Source organism: Bufo bufo, chromosome 2 (genome assembly GCF_905171765.1).
Source record: "Bufo bufo chromosome 2, aBufBuf1.1, whole genome shotgun sequence".
NCBI lineage: Eukaryota > Metazoa > Chordata > Amphibia > Anura > Bufonidae > Bufo > Bufo bufo.
In genome coordinates, this window is record NC_053390.1 from 417,437,516 (window position 1) to 417,463,021 (window position 25,506).

The 25,506-nt window shown below is 43.2% G+C and overlaps 1 protein-coding gene across 2 annotated transcripts in view; it reads left to right on the forward strand.

Moving 5' to 3' along the window:
- Positions 1-25,506, forward strand: part of KIAA1958 (KIAA1958 ortholog) — a 195,200-nt gene that overhangs the window by 156,558 nt on the left and 13,136 nt on the right. The window contains exon 3 of one of the 2 annotated variants that reach the window (XM_040417317.1): positions 13,271-15,020. The exons of the other annotated variant lie outside the window; for it this stretch is intronic. Within the exon in view, the coding sequence (XP_040273251.1) occupies positions 13,271-14,319 (1,049 nt within the window). The 3' untranslated portion in view covers positions 14,320-15,020. Of the gene's footprint in view, positions 1-13,270; positions 15,021-25,506 lie in introns of those variants that run through there. 2 annotated transcript variants of the gene reach the window in all.

Consider the following 25,506-nt stretch of genomic DNA (forward strand, 5'->3'; position numbering starts at 1 on the left):
GTCAGTGATGAGATTAGATACACAGCTCAGCAGGCTGTATCACACAGGATAGGATTAGATACAGATGTGTTTGGGTGTGCTTGCTGCTTCCAGCTGTTTATCACACTCTGGAGATGGTGAGGGAAGAGCCTGTGGACGGTCAGTGATGAGTTTAGATACACAGCTCAGCAGGCTGTATCACACAGGATAGGATTAGATACAGATGTGTCTGGGTGTGCTTGCTGCTTCCAGCTGTTTATCACACTCTGGAGATGGTGAGGGAAGAGCCTGGGGACGGTCAGTGATGAGTTTAGATACACAGCTCAGCAGGCTGTATCACACAGGATAGGATTAGATACAGATGTGTTTGGGTGTGCTTGCTGCTTCCAGCTGTTTATCACACTCTGGAGATGGTGAGGGAAGAGCCTGGGGACGGTCAGTGATGAGTTTAGATACACAGCTCAGCAGGCTGTATCACACAGGATAGGATTAGATACAGATGTGTTTGGGTGTGCTTGCTGCTTCCAGCTGTTTATCACACTCTGGAGATGGTGAGGGAAGAGCCCGTTGACGGTCAGTGATGAGTTTAGATACACAGCTCAGCAGGCTGTATCACACAGGATAGGATTAGATACAGATGTGTCTGGGTGTGCTTGCTGCTTCCAGCTGTTTATCACACTCTGGAGATGGTGAGGGAAGAGCCTGGGGACGGTCAGTGATGAGTTTAGATACACAGCTCAGCAGGCTGTATCACACAGGATAGGATTAGATACAGATGTGTTTGGGTGTGCTTGCTGCTTCCAGCTGTTTATCACACTCTGGAGATGGTGAGGGAAGAGCCTGGAGACGGTCAGTGATGAGTTTAGATACACAGCTCAGCAGGCTGTATCACACAGGATAGGATTAGATACAGATGTGTCTGGGTGTGCTTGCTGCTTCCAGCTGTTTATCACACTCTGGAGATGGTGAGGGAAGAGCCTGGAGACGGTCAGTGATGAGTTTAGATACACAGCTCAGCAGGCTGTATCACACAGGATAGGATTAGATACAGATGTGTTTGGGTGTGCTTGCTGCTTCCAGCTGTTTATCACACTCTGGAGATGGTGAGGGAAGAGCCTGGAGACGGTCAGTGATGAGTTTAGATACACAGCTCAGCAGGCTGTATCACACAGGATAGGATTAGATACAGATGTGTTTGGGTGTGCTTGCTGCTTCCAGCTGTTTATCACACTCTGGAGATGGTGAGGGAAGAGCCTGGGGACGGTCAGTGATGAGTTTAGATACACAGCTCAGCAGGCTGTATCACACAGGATAGGATTAGATACAGATGTGTTTGGGTGTGCTTGCTGCTTCCAGCTGTTTATCACACTCTGGAGATGGTGAGGGAAGAGCCTGGAGACGGTCAGTGATGAGTTTAGATACACAGCTCAGCAGGCTGTATCACACAGGATAGGATTAGATACAGATGTGTCTGGATGTGCTTGCTGCTTCCAGCTGTTTATCACACTCTGGAGATGGTGAGGGAAGAGCCCGTTGACGGTCAGTGATGAGTTTAGATACACAGCTCAGCAGGCTGTATCACACAGGATAGGATTAGATACAGATGTGTCTGGGTGTGCTTGCTGCTTCCAGCTGTTTATCACACTCTGGAGATGGTGAGGGAAGAGCCTGGGGACGGTCAGTGATGAGTTTAGATACACAGCTCAGCAGGCTGTATCACACAGGATAGGATTAGATACAGATGTGTCTGGGTGTGCTTGCTGCTTCCAGCTGTTTATCACACTCTGGAGATGGTGAGGGAAGAGCCTGGGGACGGTCAGTGATGAGTTTAGATACACAGCTCAGCAGGCTGTATCACACAGGATAGGATTAGATACAGATGTGTTTGGGTGTGCTTGCTGCTTCCAGCTGTTTATCACACTCTGGAGATGGTGAGGGAAGAGCCTGGAGACGGTCAGTGATGAGTTTAGATACACAGCTCAGCAGGCTGTATCACACAGGATAGGATTAGATACAGATGTGTGTGGGTGTGCTTGCTGCTTCCAGCTGTTTATCACACTCTGGAGATGGTGAGGGAAGAGCCTGGAGACGGTCAGTGATGAGTTTAGATACACAGCTCAGCAGGCTGTATCACACAGGATAGGATTAGATACAGATGTGTTTGGGTGTGCTTGCTGCTTCCAGCTGTTTATCACACTCTGGAGATGGTGAGGGAAGAGCCTGGGGATGGTCAGTGATGAGTTTAGATACACAGCTCAGCAGGCTGTATCACACAGGATAGGATTAGATACAGATGTGTTTGGGTGTGCTTGCTGCTTCCAGCTGTTTATCACACTCTGGAGATGGTGAGGGAAGAGCCTGGGGACGGTCAGTGATGAGTTTAGATACACAGCTCAGCAGGCTGTATCACACAGGATAGGATTAGATACAGATGTGTTTGGGTGTGCTTGCTGCTTCCAGCTGTTTATCACACTCTGGAGATGGTGAGGGAAGAGCCTGGAGACGGTCAGTGATGAGTTTAGATACACAGCTCAGCAGGCTGTATCACACAGGATAGGATTAGATACAGATGTGTCTGGATGTGCTTGCTGCTTCCAGCTGTTTATCACACTCTGGAGATGGTGAGGGAAGAGCCTGGAGACGGTCAGTGATGAGTTTAGATACACAGCTCAGCAGGCTGTATCACACAGGATAGGATTAGATACAGATGTGTCTGGATGTGCTTGCTGCTTCCAGCTGTTTATCACACTCTGGAGATGGAGAGGGAAGAGCCCGTTGACGGTCAGTGATGAGTTTAGATACACAGCTCAGCAGGCTGTATCACACAGGATAGGATTAGATACAGATGTGTTTGGGTGTGCTTGCTGCTTCCAGCTGTTTATCACACTCTGGAGATGGAGAGGGAAGAGCCTGGGGACGGTCAGTGATGAGATTAGATACACAGCTCAGCAGGCTGTATCACACAGGATAGGATTAGATACAGATGTGTCTGGATGTGCTTGCTGCTTCCAGCTGTTTATCACACTCTGGAGATGGTGAGGGAAGAGCCTGTGGACGGTCAGTGATGAGTTTAGATACACAGCTCAGCAGGCTGTATCACACAGGATAGGATTAGATACAGATGTGTCTGGGTGTGCTTGCTGCTTCCAGCTGTTTATCACACTCTGGAGATGGTGAGGGAAGAGCCTGGGGACGGTCAGTGATGAGTTTAGATACACAGCTCAGCAGGCTGTATCACACAGGATAGGATTAGATACAGATGTGTTTGGGTGTGCTTGCTGCTTCCAGCTGTTTATCACACTCTGGAGATGGTGAGGGAAGAGCCTGGGGACGGTCAGTGATGAGTTTAGATACACAGCTCAGCAGGCTGTATCACACAGGATAGGATTAGATACAGATGTGTTTGGGTGTGCTTGCTGCTTCCAGCTGTTTATCACACTCTGGAGATGGTGAGGGAAGAGCCCGTTGACGGTCAGTGATGAGTTTAGATACACAGCTCAGCAGGCTGTATCACACAGGACAGGATTAGATACAGATGTGTTTGGGTGTGCTTGCTGCTTCCAGCTGTTTATCACACTCTGGAGATGGTGAGGGAAGAGCCTGGGGATGGTCAGTGATGAGATTAGATACACAGCTCAGCAGGCTGTATCACACAGGATAGGATTAGATACAGATGTGTTTGGGTGTGCTTGCTGCTTCCAGCTGTTTATCACACTCTGGAGATGGAGAGGGAAGAGCCTGGGGACGGTCAGTGATGAGTTTAGATACACAGCTCAGCAGGCTGTATCACACAGGATAGGATTAGATACAGATGTGTTTGGGTGTGCTTGCTGCTTCCAGCTGTTTATCACACTCTGGAGATGGTGAGGGAAGAGCCTGGGGACGGTCAGTGATGGGATTAGATACACAGCTCAGCAGGCTGTATCACACAGGATAGGATTAGATACAGATGTGTTTGGGTGTGCTTGCTGCTTCCAGCTGTTTATCACACTCTGGAGATGGTGAGGGAAGAGCCTGGGGACGGTCAGTGATGAGTTTAGATACACAGCTCAGCATGCTGTATCACACAGGATAGGATTAGATACAGATGTGTTTGGGTGTGCTTGCTGCTTCCAGCTGTTTATCACACTCTGGAGATGGTGAGGGAAGAGCCTGGGGACGGTCAGTGATGAGATTAGATACACAGCTCAGCAGGCTGTATCACACAGGATAGGATTAGATACAGATGTGTTTGGACGTGCTTGCTGCTTCCAGCTGTTTATCACACTCTGGAGATGGAGAGGGAAGAGCCTGGGGACGGTCAGTGATGGGATTAGATACACAGCTCAGTAGGCTGTATCACACAGGATAGGATTAGATACAGATGTGTTTGGGTGTGCTTGCTGCTTCCAGCTGTTTATCACACTCTGGAGATGGAGAGGGAAGAGCCTGGGGACGGTCAGTGATGAGATTAGATACACAGCTCAGCAGGCTGTATCACACAGGATAGGATTAGATACAGATGTGTTTGGGTGTGCTTGCTGCTTCCAGCTGTTTATCACACTCTGGAGATGGAGAGGGAAGAGCCTGGGGACGGTCAGTGATGAGATTAGATACACAGCTCAGCAGGCTGTATCACACAGGATAGGATTATATACAGATGTGTTTGGGTGTGCTTGCTGCTTCCAGCTGTTTATCACACTCTGGAGATGGTGAGGGAAGAGCCTGGGGACGGTCAGTGATGAGTTTAGATACACAGCTCAGCAGGCTGTATCACACAGGATAGGATTAGATACAGATGTGTTTGGACGTGCTTGCTGCTTCCAGCTGTTTATCACACTCTGGAGATGGAGAGGGAAGAGCCTGGGGACGGTCAGTGATGAGTTTAGATACACAGCTCAGCAGGCTGTATCACATAGGATAGGATTAGATACAGATGTGTTTGGGTGTGCTTGCTGCTTCCAGCTGTTTATCACACTCTGGAGATGGAGAGGGAAGAGCCTGGGGACGGTCAGTGATGAGTTTAGATACACAGCTCAGCAGGCTGTATCACACAGGATAGGATTAGATACAGATGTGTTTGGGTGTGCTTGCTGCTTCCAGCTGTTTATCACACTCTGGAGATGGAGAGGGAAGAGCCTGGGGACGGTCAGTGATGAGTTTAGATACACAGCTCAGCAGGCTGTATCACACAGGATAGGATTAGATACAGATGTGTTTGGGTGTGCTTGCTGCTTCCAGCTGTTTATCACACTCTGGAGATGGTGAGGGAAGAGCCTGGGGACGGTCAGTGATGAGTTTAGATACACAGCTCAGCAGGCTGTATCACACAGGATAGGATTAGATACAGATGTGTTTGGGTGTGCTTGCTGCTTCCAGCTGTTTATCACACTCTGGAGATGGTGAGGGAAGAGCCTGGGGACGGTCAGTGATGAGTTTAGATACACAGCTCAGCAGGCTGTATCACACAGGATAGGATTAGATACAGATGTGTTTGGGTGTGCTTGCTGCTTCCAGCTGTTTATCACACTCTGGAGATGGTGAGGGAAGAGCCTGGGGACGGTCAGTGATGAGTTTAGATACACAGCTCAGCAGGCTGTATCACACAGGATAGGATTAGATACAGATGTGTTTGGGTGTGCTTGCTGCTTCCAGCTGTTTATCACACTCTGGAGATGGAGAGGGAAGAGCCTGGGGACGGTCAGTGATGAGATTAGATACACAGCTCAGCAGGCTGTATCACACAGGATAGGATTAGATACAGATGTGTTTGGGTGTGCTTGCTGCTTCCAGCTGTTTATCACACTCTGGAGATGGTGAGGGAAGAGCCTGTGGACGGTCAGTGATGAGATTAGATACACAGCTCAGCAGGCTGTATCACACAGGATAGGATTAGATACAGATGTGTTTGGGTGTGCTTGCTGCTTCCAGCTGTTTATCACACTCTGGAGATGGTGAGGGAAGAGCCTGGGGATGGTCAGTGATGAGATTAGATACACAGCTCAGCAGGCTGTATCACACAGGATAGGATTAGATACAGATGTGTTTGGGTGTGCTTGCTGCTTCCAGCTGTTTATCACACTCTGGAGATGGTGAGGGAAGAGCCTGGGGACGGTCAGTGATGAGTTTAGATACACAGCTCAGCAGGCTGTATCACACAGGATAGGATTAGATACAGATGTGTTTGGGTGTGCTTGCTGCTTCCAGCTGTTTATCACACTCTGGAGATGGTGAGGGAAGAGCCTGGAGACGGTCAGTGATGAGTTTAGATACACAGCTCAGCAGGCTGTATCACACAGGATAGGATTAGATACAGATGTGTTTGGGTGTGCTTGCTGCTTCCAGCTGTTTATCACACTCTGGAGATGGAGAGGGAAGAGCCTGGGGACGGTCAGTGATGAGATTAGATACACAGCTCAGCAGGCTGTATCACACAGGATAGGATTAGATACAGATGTGTTTGGACGTGCTTGCTGCTTCCAGCTGTTTATCACACTCTGGAGATGGAGAGGGAAGAGCCTGGGGACGGTCAGTGATGAGTTTAGATACACAGCTCAGCAGGCTGTATCACACAGAATAGGATTAGATACAGATGTGTTTGGACGTGCTTGCTGCTTCCAGCTGTTTATCACACTCTGGAGATGGTGAGGGAAGAGCCTGGGGACGGTCAGTGATGAGTTTAGATACACAGCTCAGCAGGCTGTATCACACAGGATAGGATTAGATACAGATGTGTTTGGGTGTGCTTGCTGCTTCCAGCTGTTTATCACACTCTGGAGATGGTGAGGGAAGAGCCTGGGGACGGTCAGTGATGAGTTTAGATACACAGCTCAGCAGGCTGTATCACACAGGATAGGATTAGATACAGATGTGTTTGGGTGTGCTTGCTGCTTCCAGCTGTTTATCACACTCTGGAGATGGTGAGGGAAGAGCCTGGGGACAGTCAGTGATGAGATTAGATACACAGCTCAGCAGGCTGTATCACACAGGATAGGATTAGATACAGATGTGTTTGGGTGTGCTTGCTGCTTCCAGCTGTTTATCACACTCTGGAGATGGTGAGGGAAGAGCCTGGGGACGGTCAGTGATGAGTTTAGATACACAGCTCAGCAGGCTGTATCACACAGGATAGGATTAGATACAGATGTGTCTGGGTGTGCTTGCTGCTTCCAGCTGTTTATCACACTCTGGAGATGGTGAAGGAAGAGCCTGTGGACGGTCAGTGATGAGATTAGATACACAGCTCAGCAGGCTGTATCACACAGGATAGGATTAGATACAGATGTGTTTGGGTGTGCTTGCTGCTTCCAGCTGTTTATCACACTCTGGAGATGGTGAGGGAAGAGCCTGGGGACGGTCAGTGATGAGTTTAGATACACAGCTCAGCAGGCTGTATCACACAGGATAGGATTAGATACAGATGTGTTTGGGTGTGCTTGCTGCTTCCAGCTGTTTATCACACTCTGGAGATGGTGAGGGAAGAGCCTGTGGACGGTCAGTGATGGGATTAGATACACAGCTCAGCAGGCTGTATCACACAGGATAGGATTAGATACAGATGTGTTTGGGTGTGCTTGCTGCTTCCAGCTGTTTATCACACTCTGGAGATGGTGAGGGAAGAGCCTGGGGATGGTCAGTGATGGGATTAGATACACAGCTCAGCAGGCTGTATCACACAGGATAGGATTAGATACAGATGTGTTTGGGTGTGCTTGCTGCTTCCAGCTGTTTATCACACTCTGGAGATGGTGAGGGAAGAGCCCGTTGACGGTCAGTGATGAGTTTAGATACACAGCTCAGCAGGCTGTATCACACAGGATAGGATTAGATACAGATGTGTTTGGGTGTGCTTGCTGCTTCCAGCTGTTTATCACACTCTGGAGATGGTGAGGGAAGAGCCTGGGGACGGTCAGTGATGAGTTTAGATACACAGCTCAGCAGGCTGTATCACACAGGATAGGATTAGATACAGATGTGTTTGGGTGTGCTTGCTGCTTCCAGCTGTTTATCACACTCTGGAGATGGTGAGGGAAGAGCCTGGAGACGGTCAGTGATGAGTTTAGATACACAGCTCAGCAGGCTGTATCACACAGGATAGGATTAGATACAGATGTGTTTGGGTGTGCTTGCTGCTTCCAGCTGTTTATCACACTCTGGAGATGGTGAGGGAAGAGCCTGGGGACGGTCAGTGATGAGTTTAGATACACAGCTCAGCAGGCTGTATCACACAGGATAGGATTAGATACAGATGTGTTTGGGTGTGCTTGCTGCTTCCAGCTGTTTATCACACTCTGGAGATGGTGAGGGAAGAGCCTGGGGACGGTCAGTGAGAAGTAGATTCATGTCTGGAACACAGAAGTTGTAGTGGGTGTGGCTGCTGCAGACAGAGCAGTGTGGGGGCGTGTCCAGCCTGTGACTCATCTCTGTGCAGTGTAGACAGGCTTGTGTATCAATAAAGTTATGTATTCAACAAAACAAGAAGGGGAGAAAGTAAACAGATCTGCCAGGATAATATGATGTCTTCCAGGGGGGAAGGAAAGCTCAGACATAAAAAACAGGTATTGGGGGGCATATGTAGGCATGGTGAGGGTTGCTAGGAGCACATAAAAAAAAATAGATTTTGGGACCGGACAACCTCTTTAACTTTTAGGCCTATTGTTCAGTGTGAAAACTGCAGGATTAGATACATTTTTTTAAATATACTGTAGTGACAAGGGAAATCTAATTAGTTTTGACACTTAAAGGGTGGTGCTGGAGCTGTGGCAGAAAGAGAAGTTCATCATAGGTATGTTTGGATACAGCAACAGGAAGTGGCAGTCAGTAAGCCAAAGCTCCGACTCCTGCATTTTATCACACTCCAAATGGCCAATAATCTAGTAATAAATTTCCTGTGATAAATGGTAACATTGTATGTTTTCTTACTCTCATGTAAGTAATCAGGCTACTCGGATGAAACTTAAACTATATTTATTGAAGTACAATTTCTGAATTTCCTGACATTTTCTATATTCCTTTCAGTTAATATGTAATTCACTATGCATTTAATTACTGGAAACTTTAAACACTGTTATACACTTATCAATTGTAGGAAACCTATGAGTGTGTCCCTAGAAGAAGTTAGAAAAGCTGTATATATATTTCCTGGAATTGCAGAGAATCATGTCTAAATGGAAATAAAAGAAACTTGTAAAAAGTGGTTGTCTGGGAATAAATGACTTTTTACAGGAGCATGCAGCCTGCCTTCACTATGGAAATGTTCATACTTACCTGCTATCTGCAGCTCCGGTCCCGCATATTGGCTCCAGTGTGTCTATCTTCTGGTCTGCGACTTGTTTAGCATAGGCATGATCATCTGTTCCACTGCAGCCAGTGACTGGCTTTAGCGGTGACATATCCGCAAAAGATTAATTACCACTAAAGCCAGTTAAGGGCTGCAGCACAGCAGATGAGCAGATGATTATGCCCATGCAAGGGATGAATTAAACAAGCTGCAGACCAGAAAATAGAGACATGGGTGCTGGCACGCAGGACCAGAGCAGCAGTAAGCTGGTAAATATCCTTCTTTCCATAGCAGAGGCAGGCTGCAGGCTCCTGTGAAAAGTTACTTATTCCCAGACAGCCCTTTTAATTGTCTACCTGTCTAACTGTTCCAAGATGCAGGCAGACTGCAGGCATGCCCAGTAGTGAACTTCCTCCCCTGGTCTTCACTACTGAGCATGTGCAGCACAGTTTCAGGCATTGTAACTAAGGGCCTTGGAGCAGCATGAAGATACCTAATGTCCACATAGAGGACCTGTCTATAGAATGGCTTCTGATGGAGGGTCATGTGACCAAACAAATCACCTCCATGTGATGCCTCCTCCATTTAAACACACTGCATCTGCACTAAACTTCCAACAAAACAAGTGCAGACAGCAGGTGCAGTGTAATTGAATGGAGGAGGCAGCACATGGAGGTGATCTGTCTGGTCATATGACTCTCCATCAGCAGCCATTTTATGGACAGTACCTCTATATGGACAGCACAAAAGACTTCGTCAACACAGGGGCATACCTTATGAAACATAGAAAATGGTGAAGAATTTCAATAAAGACTATGGCTACTTTCACACTAGCGTTCGGGGCTCCGCTTGTGAGCTCCGTTTGAAGGGTCTCACAAGCGGCCCCGAACGCATCCGTACTGCCCTAATGCATTCTGAGTGGATGCGGATCCGCTCAGAATGCATCAGTCTGGCAGCGTTCAGCCTCCGTTCCGCTCAGCAGGCGGACCCCTGAACGCAGCTTGCAGCGTTCGGGTGTCTGCCTGGCCGTGCGGAGGCAAACGGATCCGTCCAGACTTACAATGTAAGTCAATGGGGACGGATCCGTTTGAATTTGACACTATATGGCTCAATTTTCAAACGGATCCGTCCCCCATTGGCTTTCAATGTAAAGTCTGGACGGATCCGTCTGAAGCTACTTTCAGACTTAGAATTTTTTCTACAATATAATGCAGACGGATCCGTTCTGAACGGATCCCAAGTCTGCATTATATGAGCGGATCCGTCTGGGCAGACCCCAGACGGATCCACTCTGAACGCTAGTGTGAAAGTAGCCTATATTAGTAAGTGTCATATAATCATCTTAAAAACACATTGGTCAACAGTAACCAGAATGTGGCCAATTCCTTTAACGTTTCTAAATGTGTATGAAAGTTAACAAATAAAGTACTAATTAACTATATCAATAAGAAAGAGGTTTTTTTTAAGTTGATGTCGTAGTTGGTACATTTCTACCAACTCCAACTCCGCCCAAAACTAGCTTAGACTCCAACTCTACAGCCATGGTATGTAGCTACTAAGCTCGCTCTAGTGCGCTCTGACCACTGTAGAGATACAGTACAGACCAAAAGTTTGGACACACCTTCTCATTCAAAGAGTTTTCTTTATTTTCATGACTATAAAAATTGTAGATTCACACTGAAGGCATCAAAACTATGAATTAACACATGTGGAATTATATACATAACAAACAAGTGTGAAACAACTGCAAATATGTCATATTCTAGGTTCTTCAAAGTAGCCACCTTTTGCTTTGATTACTGCTTTGCACACTCTTGGCATTCTCTTGATGAGCTTCAAGAGGTAGTCCCCTGAAATGGTTTTCACTTCACAGGTGTGCCCTGTCAGGTTTAATAAGTGGGATTTCTTGCCTTATAAATGGAGTTGGGACCATCAGTTGCGTTGAGGAGAAGTCAGGTGGATACACAGCTGATAGTCCTACTGATTAGACTGTTAGAATTTGTATTATGGCAAGAAAAAAGCAGCTGAGTAAAGAAAAACTAGTGGCCATCATTACTTTAAGAAATGAAGGTCAGTCAGTCAGCCTTTGAAAGTAAGGGCTATTTGACCATGAAGGAGAGTGATAGGGTGCTGCGCCAGATGACCTGGCCTCCACAGTTACGGGACCTGAACCCATTCGAGATGGTTTGGGGTGAGCTGGACCGCAGAGTGAAGGCAAAAGGGCCAACAAGTGCTAAGCATCTCTGGGAACTCCTTCAAGACTGTTGGAAGACCATTTCAGGGGACTACCTCTTGAAGCTTATCAAGAGAATGCCAAGAGTGTGCAAAGCAGTAATCAAAGCAAAAGGTGGCTACTTTGAAGAACCTAGAATATGACATATTTTCACACTTGTTTGTTATGTATATAATTCCACATGTGTTAATTCATAGTTTTGATGCCTTCATAGTCATGAAAATAAAGAAAACTCTTTGAATGAGAAGGTGTGTCCAAACTTTTGGTCTGTACTGTATATTAAGAAATTAATCCACACAGAATTGTGGTACCAATTATGTAAAAAGATGACGATTTAGCCAGACATGAAAACTTAAAGGGGTTTTCTGGGATTTTAATATTAATGACCTTTCCTCAGGATAGGTCATCAATATCAGATCAGCGGGGGTCCGGCTCCTCTGCCGATCAGCTGGAAGAAGGGAAGGCTACAGCTGTTCTTTGTTTGTTTACCTGCTCGCCGTTGCAGCGATAAGCAGGTGTAATTACAAGCCGTACCATTCATTTCAATGGGACAGCTTGTTCCTATTCAAGTTTATAGGAACAAGCCGTCCCATTGAAAAGAATGGGACAGCTTGTACAGTAGTTACACCTGCTCGCTACTGCGCTGTCTACAGAAGGCAGGTAAACAAACAAGAGAAGGCTACGCTCGCATGGAGCTCGGCCTTTCCTTCATCTAGCTGATTATGGGGGTGCTGGGTGTCGGACCCCCATGATCTTAGACAAGCCCCAAAATGGTGTGAGATCAAAAAAATGATGGAACACTTACAGCATCTGCTGCCAAAGGCATTATTTGACTGCAGCTGTCACATGCCATACACCTACATGTCACAATGACATTAACTCGCACAGTGATGGGCAGAGGTGTATTACACGTGAACAACTGCAGCCAATCACTGTCTTCAGCGTAAAACCTTGGTCTTCTTTATTGATGGTACTTGGATGTTTGTAGTACAGGTAGTCAGTAAAAGCATTGACATGTTTGGTGTTAGTGCTCTTATTGATTACCTAGAGATGACCCTTTTGTCATGTGCAATAGTATTAAAACATATTTGCTTTACACAATACCATTAGATTTCATGCTGGTGTTTCAATGTAATCTGTAAAAAATGTTGTGGTCATTCTGCTTCGGTCTAAGCTGCATGTGGATGGCTTTTTAACATTTTGCTTAATAATCATTATGAATGTGGAAAAGATTTTGAAAGCTGAAATTTATGAAATGGAACCAGTACAACCTCTGGTTTCACAAATGGAGCACATACACTGTACAAATGGGCTTAACAGTTCATTTGACACGCATGAAGCAGTGGGATAAAGTGTAAAAGTAAAAGCTTTTATCTCACATATTTTTTTTCTCAAAATGTGGATTATCATCAATATCACATTTTTTTCCTGCCAATCCACATGTACTATCAGTGCCCAGTGACTGAAGACCTATTACGGAATTCTTTTTTTTATGCTCTAGTACATCATTTGTGAAACTACTGAAGTTGGCTGTCCAGACAGGTATGTATTAATGTTCTAAAATGCATTTTTGTTTTTCTTACAAACCAAACAGATACAGTAAAATTCACAACCATGTTTTCTTTTCTTTCTTCCCCCTCTTTCCCTTCTTGCTCCGTTAATTGCATTATACCCTTTTCATTTTATGCTATCTACATGCTTCCTTTTTATTTTGCTTCTTTTTATGAATCTTTTCTCCTTTCCCTTTTTCCTTTTTGTTTTCCCTTTTTCCTTGTACCCCCTTTGTACTCCTTTTATAGTCTCTTTAGACGAAGATGATGTTGCAGCTGAGTTGAACCGAGAGCAGAATGAGAAAACAATTCGCAGCACACAGACAGCTCTGCGAAACTTTAGAGACTTCATCATCTCTAAATACCCAATGGAGACCAGAGAAATCTACATTATGCCTTGCAAAGAACTAGATGATTACCTGGCGTCTTTCTTTGTAGATGCCAGGCAGAAAGATGGGTCAGAGTATGAGCCAAACAGTCTGGCCAATTATCAGTGTGGCCTGGAACGGTATCTGAAGGAGCACAGGTATGGTTATAGCATTACCAGAGACAAGGAATTTAGGAGGTCACAGGAAGCTTTAAAACAAAAGCAAAATGAACTACGATGTAAAGGAAAAGGGAACAAACCCCATAAATCTATGAAGCTCACCTTTGCTGATGAACTTATTCTTCGCAAGAGAGGTCTTCTGAGTCGCTACAATCCTGAAGGTTTGCTGAATCTTGTCTGGTTGAACAACACCAAAGCTTTTGGACACTGTACTGGTTTTCATGGTTCCACACTAAAATGGGGGGATGTCAGGCTTCGAATATTAGAGACTGGATTGGAATTTCTTGAGTGGATGGGCCAGGAAAGCCCTGATGCAAAGGTCAAAAGAGCTGGGACAGAATGTAGAGTATATGCCACACCACACTCACCACAAACTTGTCCTGTGCAGGACTACAAAGAATATGCACAGAGAAGACCTCCAGCAATGCGTTATGAAGATGCTCCTTTCTATCTGTCCATCAAGCCAGTTGTTAACCTAGCTGCCCTTCACTGGTACAATTGTCAGGCTCTTGGTAAAAACAAACTGGCCAAAATGGTGAAAACAATGTGTGAGAAGGGTAACATACCTGGAAGAAAAACCAACTTTAGTGTATATCAAAGCTGTAGCACTCTCTCGGAAGCTCAAAGTAATCAACTGGTCCTAATCTGTAACAATTTAAGCCAACAAGCTGCCCAGTCTATGGCAACTCACTCGGGGCCTGGAAACTTTATTGTTTCAGCCTCTTATGACTCTTCCTCAGACACAGCTTGACATGGAACTGTTAAAAGATCACTACAAGGCCTAGTTAGGATTTTAGACTAGCATTATGAATTAAGCTGTGATTGAATGTTTGAGTCTGGCCCTCTTTTACTGTTAGTTACCTTAGAAGCAAAAAAACAATGTAATATATTTTATTGTGTTTTCTCTCATTACAAGTCTGTTATTTGAACTAGTTTTTGTATTGCACCTATAATAATGTTTATACTGTAGTGGTCAACCAAAATGCATGTTGTAGCCTGGAAAATTACTTTTGAAATAATACTTATCCCTTGAGTGGTGAGCACAGAACAGGCTACATTTTCAAGAAAGGGTGCTATAATTTGAATATATAATCCTCAAAGTATTACCAGACGTGGGCTCATGCTGCAGCCAGCCCTCTAGCTCCTGAATGCCTGAGTGACCTGAAACACTGAGACAGTGACTGACCTAGAAGTCTGTATAGCGGCCTTTTGTCTTCTGCACTTGATTACATTAATTAAGCTCTCTGCCTTTCATGGACTGAAAACATTGAGATGCATTTTAACTTTTTTAATTAATATTCTTTTATTTTTTTGGACAAATGTAGGATTTTAAATGTAGAATTTGTACAACTGTAGCATTAAGGGTGCATTCACATCACCGTCTAGCTTTCCGTTCTTCTCATCCATCAGAAGAAAGAGAGAGAAAAAAAAATGGATCCTATTGCATCAGCTATGCATAGGATCCGTTTTTTTACAGGATCCTGTAAAAAAAACGAATCCTGTTGCATCAGTTGTCATCAGTTTGAGCCATTTCCGTCTGAGATCCGTTTTTTAGATGGAAACAAAAGTACTGCATGCAGTGTAGAAAACGGATCTCAGACGGAAATGGCTCAAACGGATGACAACTGATGCAACAGGATCCGTTTTTTTACTGGATCCTGTTTTTTTTCTCTCTCTCTCTCCCTCTTCTTCTGACAGATCAGAAGAACGGAAAGCTAAACGGTGATGTGAATGCAAAATATAATTTATAGCAATATGCAATGGTGTTTATGGCGTGAAGACTGTTCCTCAATTCATCTGCACTGTTGTGAGCCTGAGCAAGGCCACAGCCACATACTGTATATGTATGTCATTCATGAAACTGCAATCACAGTGGCATGTGAAACTACTGAAATGTTATTTGACCTTCAAAATACAGATGAAAATCTGCATATTTTTGTGTGATACCAAGTTTCTGCTGTGAAAAGTATTCACTGTTGAAATCAGTTTTCTCTTGAAATTTAATTTTAACTTATTAAAATTACTGCAGTATTTACAATCCTGATGCAACAAAATGGTGGGAAAGTTATAATTTATTAAAAAAGGTACAATATCAGACTCATCTCTTTTGTTTGAATACTTATGTATTACTTATATATACTTATACCTACAAGAAGCTATATGTGGGTTAGAGTTAGGGTATTTTCAGAAGCAATTTTCAGCACGAATATCTGTAACTATAGAACATGTAACTATGTAACATATATGACAATACAATGCAAATGAACTGGGTTTTACTATCCTTAAAGGCTATGAATACCTTTGGGGACATTTTATTATCATCACATTTTAGACATTTTGGCCTAAAAATCGTTTTTTCAATTAGTCATTAATAAAAATCTTCAACAGTTTTTATTTTCATACATCTTTCCGTTTCAAAGCATTTGCAGACTAGTAGGCTCTGTGCTTCACGCGGAATCCCTTTGAGAACTAGTTTGTGGTCTGGATCTGTAGCCTTTATCTCTAAATTCGCATTTAAGCTGAATTCATGTCAGACTGATAAGAATTTAGCTATAATGAGTGTTTAGGAGCTGTCAGGATTTCAGGGATAAGGGCTACAGATCAAGCTGTCAGAACAGCTCCCTGATTGGTTCAGTGTGAAAGCCTGCTATGCTTCAAATTCACTGAAGCTAAAAGCTGTAAAAGGAAAAATGTTGAAAATGTTTGATAAACACCAATTGAAAAATTATTTTTAGCCCAAAATAAGTAAAATGCTGACTCTCATATAGGAATGCAGCCTGTCCAGGTTGTGCCATGACGTTTGGCACAACTAGATAGTTGGCATATTTTGTCAACTGGACTCTGAAAGGGGAACAGCTACCAGCTCCAGAAGAAAACATCCACACTCCCTATTCGCAGGTACAGTGCCTCAATGAAATGCAAGCATCAGTGGAAAAATAACTCTTTCATAGCATTATTGTATGTATTCCTTAAAAGATGACATATCAGATTACAGAAACGTAGCTGTGATGCCAGCTAGTTTATTGGAATGAATACCACATAAATGTTCTCAGCATAAAAATGGCATTACAGCCACATTTTTAAATTTGGTATCTGTTATCTTCTATGGAAGATGCATATGGCAGTGCTCTGAAAGAGACATTTTTCCATTGATTGCCTCATCTTAAAAAATGTTGAAACCCTTTGCAATGAGCTGTGAAAACAGTGGTATTAGGGCGCCTTCACGTGCAGCAGATTATTTTCCAGAAATATCCGCAACTAAAAATCAAGTTCATTCATCTGAATGAGGGTGTTTTGGCAGCAAGCACATAGATTTCTGCAAGCTTCATTCAAGTGAATAGAGCTCATTTTCAGTAAAATTTCTGTGATGCAATACTAAATGCTAGTAGTGTTAAACAGGTAGGCTACTAGATATTATTTTCATACAGTGTAATATGCAAGGGCCCCTTCTTCACGTTGCCTGGCACTAGAATGTTTGACTACATAACAATCCTGTTGTTCCATTGTGATTGAATATGCAAATTGAAAAAAAGTTTTTGTATCCTGAAAACAACTTTGCTAAACATAAGAATCTAGGCCTCAACAATGAATCATTTCTAAAATGTTGAAAAGAAGGAGTAAATGGGTACAACGTATGTGCCATCTGTATTAGCATATGTTTAAAGTACAGAAGTATATTTAAATATCTATTAATATTGAAATATTAGTATTGTCCCTTATTAAGGTTTATTTGCTTCAGTATATGTGTAGCAGTTACTGATAAGAAAAAAACAAAAAGGTTTTGCACAGCTCACCCTGAATTTGCGTCATTCATACACTCCCGTAATGTGAAGGAAAAGGCAGCATGGATGAATCCCCCGGGTCTAGGGTCATGAGAGACTTCAGTCCAGTCCTGTATAGAGACTTATTAGAAGTACATTGCCAATAAGTCTCCATACCATGGAGTACTTCTAGTAATTCTCCATACAGGACCCTGCCTAAGCTGCTTCCAAGGCATCACACTGAGCCAGCCAGAATCCTACTCTGTACTGATGAGGGGCAAGCATCCCAAAACAGCTCTGTACAGATGGATATCTGGCTCGGCTATATTCCCTTGTGAAATCTCAAGGCTTGTTGGAAAGTCGGATCTTGACTCATAGGGAACCACTTTCAAGATGGCAAGATGGTTCTTTTTCAAATTACTGAAATCAGCCCCTTGTACACACACACCTTCCAATCAGGTCCTGATTATTTTTAATAAAAAATTCCCATAAAAATGTTTATTCTCTGACCGTTTAGAAAGGTACATGATGTAAACTGTAGTGAAGGTAATCTTCTTACCAGTGACTGTATTTGTGAGTTATAACCTCCCTTCTGATGCTCAGCTGTGTCATGTGACCAGCACTCATCTCCAACTGACACAGGACAGGAGATCAGTTACTTCTCTATTCATTCCTATGAGACTGACATTGAGGCTCCCAAAGGAATACATAAAGAAACTGACTTCCTGTCCACACATAAGAAGTTATGTTATTTAGAACGTTTTTTTTTGCTGGTTACATGAGACAGCCGAAAAGCAAAAAGGAGGGGATAGCTCACAAATACATACACTGGTAAGAAAATTACCTTCACTATAGTTTACATCATGTACCTTTCTAACAGGTCAGAGAATAAAAATCTTTGCAGGAGTTCTTTAAAGCTTTCAGCTCCCACTCTTTTTTTTATCAGATAAATTTTGATTGGAAGTTAAAGGGGTATTCTCATCTTTAAGATCATATCTCATATGATCCAACTGATGCCCTCCGTCATTTTTCTAATTTAATGTCATAAAAAAAAAACTCATGTTCTAATTATTCTGTTTATGTAGTGCCAGAGTTGTATCCTGTATCCAACGGATACGGCCCGCTCCTCTGCCGCATCTCTGAGCCGCGGCTGCGCAGAGAGGACCTTTGTTTCACCCAGGCAGCCGGTCTGTTGCTCAGGAGCGCGCACGCCGGCTGCCACGCATGCGCATTAGAACATTCATGCCGCATCAGATAGGGAGAGGATCGGAGCTGCCGCTCGGCGGGGGCGGGGCTCGTTGCTGGGCTTGGCGGGGGCGGGGCTTGTTGCGGGGGCGGGCGGGGGTATTGAAGGTGTATTGAAGGCACTGGGGGTGGCTGATAGAGGCATATTGGGGGCTGCACTTGTCTAGGGCACTTCCCTCATGGTGCATTAGCATTGCTCTGAGAGTGAGGATTGAACAGCAGAAGCTGCTTCACATAGACGGCAGGCTGCCAGAGTGATGAGTCATACATTCCTCATGAACGAGCATGCAAGGACTGAGCTCTGAGTGATGTCATAAGGAGGCGTGGCTGGCCTTCACTTAAACTGCCTAAGCCCGCCCAGCCTGAGAAGCTTGGAAAGCAGGAAGTGAAATGCAGAGCTGCTGCAGGGGAGGCTCAAATAGCGAGATGAGAATATCCCTTTAAGACAACAATAGCATATCAAACAATTCTCCCATCCGCCCCCTCTCATTTTATGTAGCAGCAGTATATTACAGTGTATTACATATGTCAAGACAGTTTACATAACATTTTTATAACCAGTGCTTCACTGGGAGATACGGGTGTGTCTGAGTAATAGAAGCATCGAATATCATCAAAAAGTGAATTTATTTCAGTAATTCAATTCAAAAAGTGAAACTGATTCATATAGATTCATTACATACAGAGTTATCTATTTCAAGCATTTTTTTCTTTTAATGTTGATGATTACAGCTAATGAAAACACAAAAGTTATTATCTTAGAAGATTAGAATATTATATAAGACTAATTAAAAAAAAATATTTTATACAGAAATGTTGGCCTACTGAAAAGTATGTACAGTATACGTACTCAATACTTGGTTGGGGCTCCTTTTGCAAGAATTACTGCAACAATGTGTAGTGACATGGAGGCGATCAACCTGTGGCACTGCTGAGGTATTATGGAAGCCAAGGTCGCTTTGATAGCGGCCTTCAGCTAGTCTGCATTTTTAGGTCTGGTGTTGCTCAACTTTTTATTGACAATACCTATTAGATTCTCTATGGGCTTTAGGTCAGGTGAGTTTGGACAATAAAGCACATTGATACAGTGGTTATAAAGCCAGGTATTGGTAATTTTAGTAGTGCGGGCAGGTGCCAAGTCCTGCTGCAAATGAAATCAGCATCTCCATAAAGCTTATCAGCAGACGGCTGCGCTGACTTTGGACGTGTTATAAGTGGACCAACACCAGCAGATGACATGGCTCACCAAACCATCACTGACTGTGGAAACTTCACACTGGACCCAGGGTTGCCAACCATCTAGAAATTTCTGGACAGTGCGTAAAAATAGGTGACTTTTTTCCTGTGTCCGTGAAAAAAATAGACATGTCTGTGATTTTTTTGAGACTGGTGGTACTTGCCTAGTTTATTTTGGTGGTAATTATCATCATTTTACAGCTCACAGTAAATATTGGTAATGAGGTGTTATCAGTGTATTGAGCTATAGACATATAATCTCTATCATTCATTATGGTTTTCCAATTTGTCCGTAAAAAATGTTGTCTGTCTGTGATTGTGATTGTCCAGAAAAATTCAAAATTCCAGTTGGTAACCATGACTGGACCTAAAGCAACTTGGATTGTGTACCTTTCCACTCTTACTCATCTGAAAACGGGACTTTGGACCACTGAGCAACAGTCCAGTCTTTTTTTTCCTTAGCCCAGAGTCGTGAGTGGCCTGGCATAAGGAATGTGACAGTTGTAGCCCATGTTCTGGATACGTCTGTGTCTGGTCACTCTTAAAGCACTGACTATAGCTGCAGTCCACTCTTTGTGAATCTCCCCACATTCTTGAATGGCCTTTTCTTGACAATCATTTCACGGCTGCGATTATCTCTGTTGCTTGTCCACCTTTTTCCTTCAACTCAACATTCCATTAGTATGCTTGGTTACAGCACTCTGTGAACAGCCAGCTTCTTTAGCAATGACCTTTCGTTGCTTACCCTCCTTGTGAAGGGTGTCAATGACTGTCTTCTGGACAACTGTCAAGTCAGCAGTCTTCCCCATGATTGTGTAGCCTACTGAACCAGACTAAGGGACCATTTAAAGGCTTAAGAAACCTTTGCAGGTGTTTTGTGTTGATTAGCTGATTAGACTTTTAGCTTTTAGCTGATTAACTTTTCAATGATATTCAAATTTATTGAGATGCACCTGTACATATACAATTGGATTAAAAAGGATAATCATCTATAGCTATTCATCCTAACTGTCAAGACCTGTAGAAGTTCAGGAAATCATTCTGTTAGTAAGGTTAGACGGGCAAGGCCTTGTGAATTTAACCATGGACATTTCAAACATACAAATTTTTCTAGGCGTAGATGTTGGTTTACTTTAGCAATATATTCTACCAGAGTGGGTGTTGACTGAGATTTCCAATAAAATGCAGTAAGCTTGCTAGCCAAATATAATAACCGTAAAATAGCTAAGCAATACACAATAATAGAACTCTTTGTAGTTTTGTTGCATAGACTTTTATTTATAAGATCTAGCATTTCTGTCCAATATCATCTTAATTGGACACAAATCCACATTCGATGAATCGGTCCTACTCCTGCGCCTGACATCTATTACATAGATCATCAAATCACATATTTTAGTAAATGAACAGGAGATAAACCTGTGATAGTCAATGTGTTTTACTGAACAATACTTGAAGGATATTAAGAAAAACTTCCTGCCACTGGTCTTTAGTAATTAATGCTATTTCTACAGTGTACTTGTCTTTAAAGTGTACCGAAATGTTTAAAGGGGTTTTGCCATCACAGACAATAGGGGCACAACTCACCCCGCTCTATTCTCGTTGTAGGTGCGGGCCCGAGAGGTGGGATCAGACAATGGGGTCATATTCGCACTTAAGAATCTGTACACTACTTTCTATGTGAGTACGGACTCTCTCCCTGCAAGCTAAAGTCTGGCATACTAGTGGTATGTCAGGCTTTACCACAGTGGGCAAAAGCAGAGGAGCGATGTCTTATTTTAACTTCTGCCCTGCACTCGAGCGCAGGGCAGGAGCTGATATAAAACATCGCTCCACTGCCTGTGTATGGGTATACGGATTCTAAAGTGTGAACAGGTGCCTATTTTGCAAAAAAAAAGTAAAAAAAAAAAGAAACAATTAAAGTACACTGCAAATATTATTTTAGCCAATTTCCTATAGTCTTTATTAAAGTGTACTTAAAGGTTTAGCTACACTTTAATGTTCAAAAGATGTTGCTTTAAATGAGCCTCTAATAAACACTTATAGTGTATTGAAATGGGTCCTTTAGTACTACCTATGTCCACTTTCTATTTTCGATGTCGGCTGCGCGTAGCTCATGAAAGAAGTCACATGTAGTGAGCTGGCTTGGTGGGTATATAAGGTGTGTGATAGACTGTCTGCACACATATCCCTCGTTACTGTTATGGCTTAAAAGGGCAAATTATCAGATTTGCAAAAAGGGATGATTATTAGCTTTCATGCCCAGGGTGGCAGGTTTTCTGAAAATTTACAGTTTGTAAACTGTTTGGTGAAAGTGTATTGTAAGTGGACAGCTGACACCATTGCAAATAAGCAATGTGTGAACTGCATAATGCCACTGATGTAAGAAGTGAACGTCGGCTGCGAAGGTGAGCAAGGGCAGACTGACATGCTACAGTGGTAGCTACCAGACGTGTGTTTAAGACAACATTACAGGGAACCCTATGACGTATGGGGCTCCGAAGCAGACAGATAGTCACTATACCTCAGCCAACAAAGGTGCAGTAGTTAAAGCGATGCCGTGCCAACAATGGGCATCGCAGTGCGCATGCTCCGGCCCGGCGAGGCAGTGCACAGTCGCGGGATCTCGGTCGGACCTTAGGATGACGCAAGGGAATAGGAGGGCGGGCATATGCAGTGGCTGGGGCGGGGGAACAATGAAAAAAGGCAGGGCAGCCTGGGCACCAACACAGTGAACGCCGCCCTTAGGCACTTGCGAGTGCTCATTTGCATATCAATCAAAGTTCGTTTTTCCAGCTTCTGCAAGTGTAAAGACAAAGGTACGATTACAGTCATGTATAGGTGTGCTATAGGGCAATGTAAGCACTGTATATGGCCTTAGGGAGGTGACAGACTCCCTTTAATGCTTCCCTCTTGCATAGTTAGAAGAATATTTAGGGACTTACTGCAATGTTCTGTAGCCTTTAGGATGTCTCTCAACGTGGGCGCCTCAGCATCATTTTTCAATTGAAATATCTGAAACCAACCCATTCTTATAAATTATGCGTTCAGTGGGGGAAAGACACAACTTTTGGACCCCTATGATCAGTCTCTAATAGCATGCCCTATTGGCATGGTAAATGGTGTGAATGGATTTGGAAAACCTCTTCAAGGAGACTGTGTGGGTGAAGAGTTAATGAGTCAAATAAGTTCTGACAGGTCAGTAGTTTTGGAAAAAGATGAAGCGTTTCCAACTAAATATTTTAGATAGCCTTGGTCATAATTACACAAAACACTCACAGTGTGCCATACTTGTATTTCTCCTCAAAACATCAGAAGTTTAAAGTCCTAAGGCAAGTTGAGTTTTTCGATAATTGTGGTTAGTAAACTAGGGTGAGTAATAAGTTGTTGACAGGTCATACAGCCTAAAGTTGGCCATACACCCAGAGTTTGCATGAGAAGGTCACATGAAGTGCAGATATGCAGGAAACTTCTTTTGCTTTGTTCTACATCCTGTAAACTACAATTTTTAATTAGAGAATTGATTCATGGGTTAGTGGCACATTATTATCTCCACTAGTGGACTACACATAACAGTTTGGTCAACCAATCTAATCATTCATCCGTAGGATTGTTTGAAAGAATGATTCCACCAGCTACATGCCGAACTAAGCTGGTTAATCAAACACTTATAAAAGAAAAGGAACACAGTGCTGTGCGCTTGCTTAGAAATTGTCAGAATTTGTCTGAACATGCAATGCAGATGTTGTTTCAGTTGACTACAGCCAAAATGTTACAACCTGACAGATCACATTTTCTAAGGACAGAAGTCTGATATTGGCCATCACGAGCGATCAACATTTTCAAATGATGGTTGGCAGAAATGGACAAAATTGTGGGTTTTGGACAGTTGCACACAGTTTAAATTTATGTAATGGGATAAGAATACGACTTCTAGAACTCAGGGGATGCAAACATATGGTGGCAAATAAAGGAAACAGTGCTGTAGACCATCACCCCGTAATTTATTTAGTCCAACTAGTATTACTGTGTATACTGGGGTCTTTGTCTCACTTGTTCATTTGGAGAACTTGCATTTTGAAACAAAAAAAGAGTCAAGTAGGTGATTGTAATCTCCTGAAGGCGATCTGCCATGATATGCTGCTTCAGTATGCTGGCCACTAAGGCAGAATACAGTGATAAATTCTGATTATGTGATACAAAGTGATAGAAACCCTTTAAGAAATGAGAAGCAGCCTATTGCACCAGTTGGGGTTAAATAACTTGTTGCCAGCTGAAAGATAATCGCCCATGCAGTAATTATCCAATAGGAGGCTCATACCTATTTGCTTAGTTAAATCCAGGTGGTGATTTTATTTTGGACAGGCAGTGTAGTTCTACCACTTTACAGATCACTAGTCACACCGTAAATGGAGTCGTGTGTACAATTCTGGGCACCAATACACAAGAAAGACGTAGTAGATCTTGAACGGATTAAAAGGCGTGCAACTAAAGTAATAAATGGAATGCGTTTACTATATTTCGTTTAGAAAAAAGACAGCTCAGGTGATCTAATAACTATGAATAAATATCTAAGGGCAAATTTATAGAAATTGAGATCATTTTGAACCAACTGAAGGTCAGAAAATGAAATCTGTACCTACTATGCCGCTTTGCACTGGAGTAGATTTGCTCAAAAAATATGCTATTTTCTGGCCTTTACCCTAATTTGTCCCAAAAAAGAGACCACGCCTATTTCAGTGATATGGCCAAACTTTGCTGAATGAGGTGCAATTGCGCATGCAATGATTTGCAACAATTTTTGGTGCACCTTGCACCCAGAAGTAGCACAAATACATTGATTAATGTGGGCTTATGCAATTTACTGTTTTTCTCTGTACTATGCAAGGAACTGCAGCATGGCCCATAAATGTAATGGGGCCATGCTGCAGTTCCATGCTGGGAACACCTCTGCATGGTAGCCCTTAAGCTGCTTCATAGTCAGAATTCTGGCATTTGAACCACTAGCAATGACTTTATGAGATGGGAATACTCCTTTAAACTTCTGTCAGAGAGGAGTATAGAATGAGGAGGGAGTATGAACTTGGACATACAGTACAGACCAAAAGTTTGGACACACCTTCTCATTCAAAGAGTTTTCTTTATTTTCATGACTATGAAAATTGTAGATTCACACTGATGGCATCAAAACTATGAATTAACACATGTGGAATTATATACATAACAAACAAGTGTGAAACAACTGAAAATATGTCATATTCTAGGTTCTTCAAAGTAGCCACCTTTTGCTTTGATTACTGCTTTGCACACTCTTGGCATTCTCTTGATGAGCTTCAAGAGGTAGTCCCCTGAAATGGTTTTCACTTCACAGGTGTGCCCTGTCAGGTTTAATAAGTGGGATTTCTTGCCTTATAGATGGGGTTGGGACCATCAGTGGCGTTGAGGAGAAGTCAGGTGGATACACAGCTGATAGTCCTACTGAATAGACTGTTTGAATTTGTATTATGGCAAGAAAAAAGCAGCTAAGTAAAGAAAAACGAGTGGCCATCATTATTCTAAGAAATGAAGGTCAGTCAGCCGAAAAATTGGGAAAACTTTGAGAGTAAGGGCTATTTGACCATGAAGGAGAGTGATGGGGTGCTGCGCCAGATGACCTGGCCTCCACAGTCACCGGACCTGAACCCAATCGAGATGGT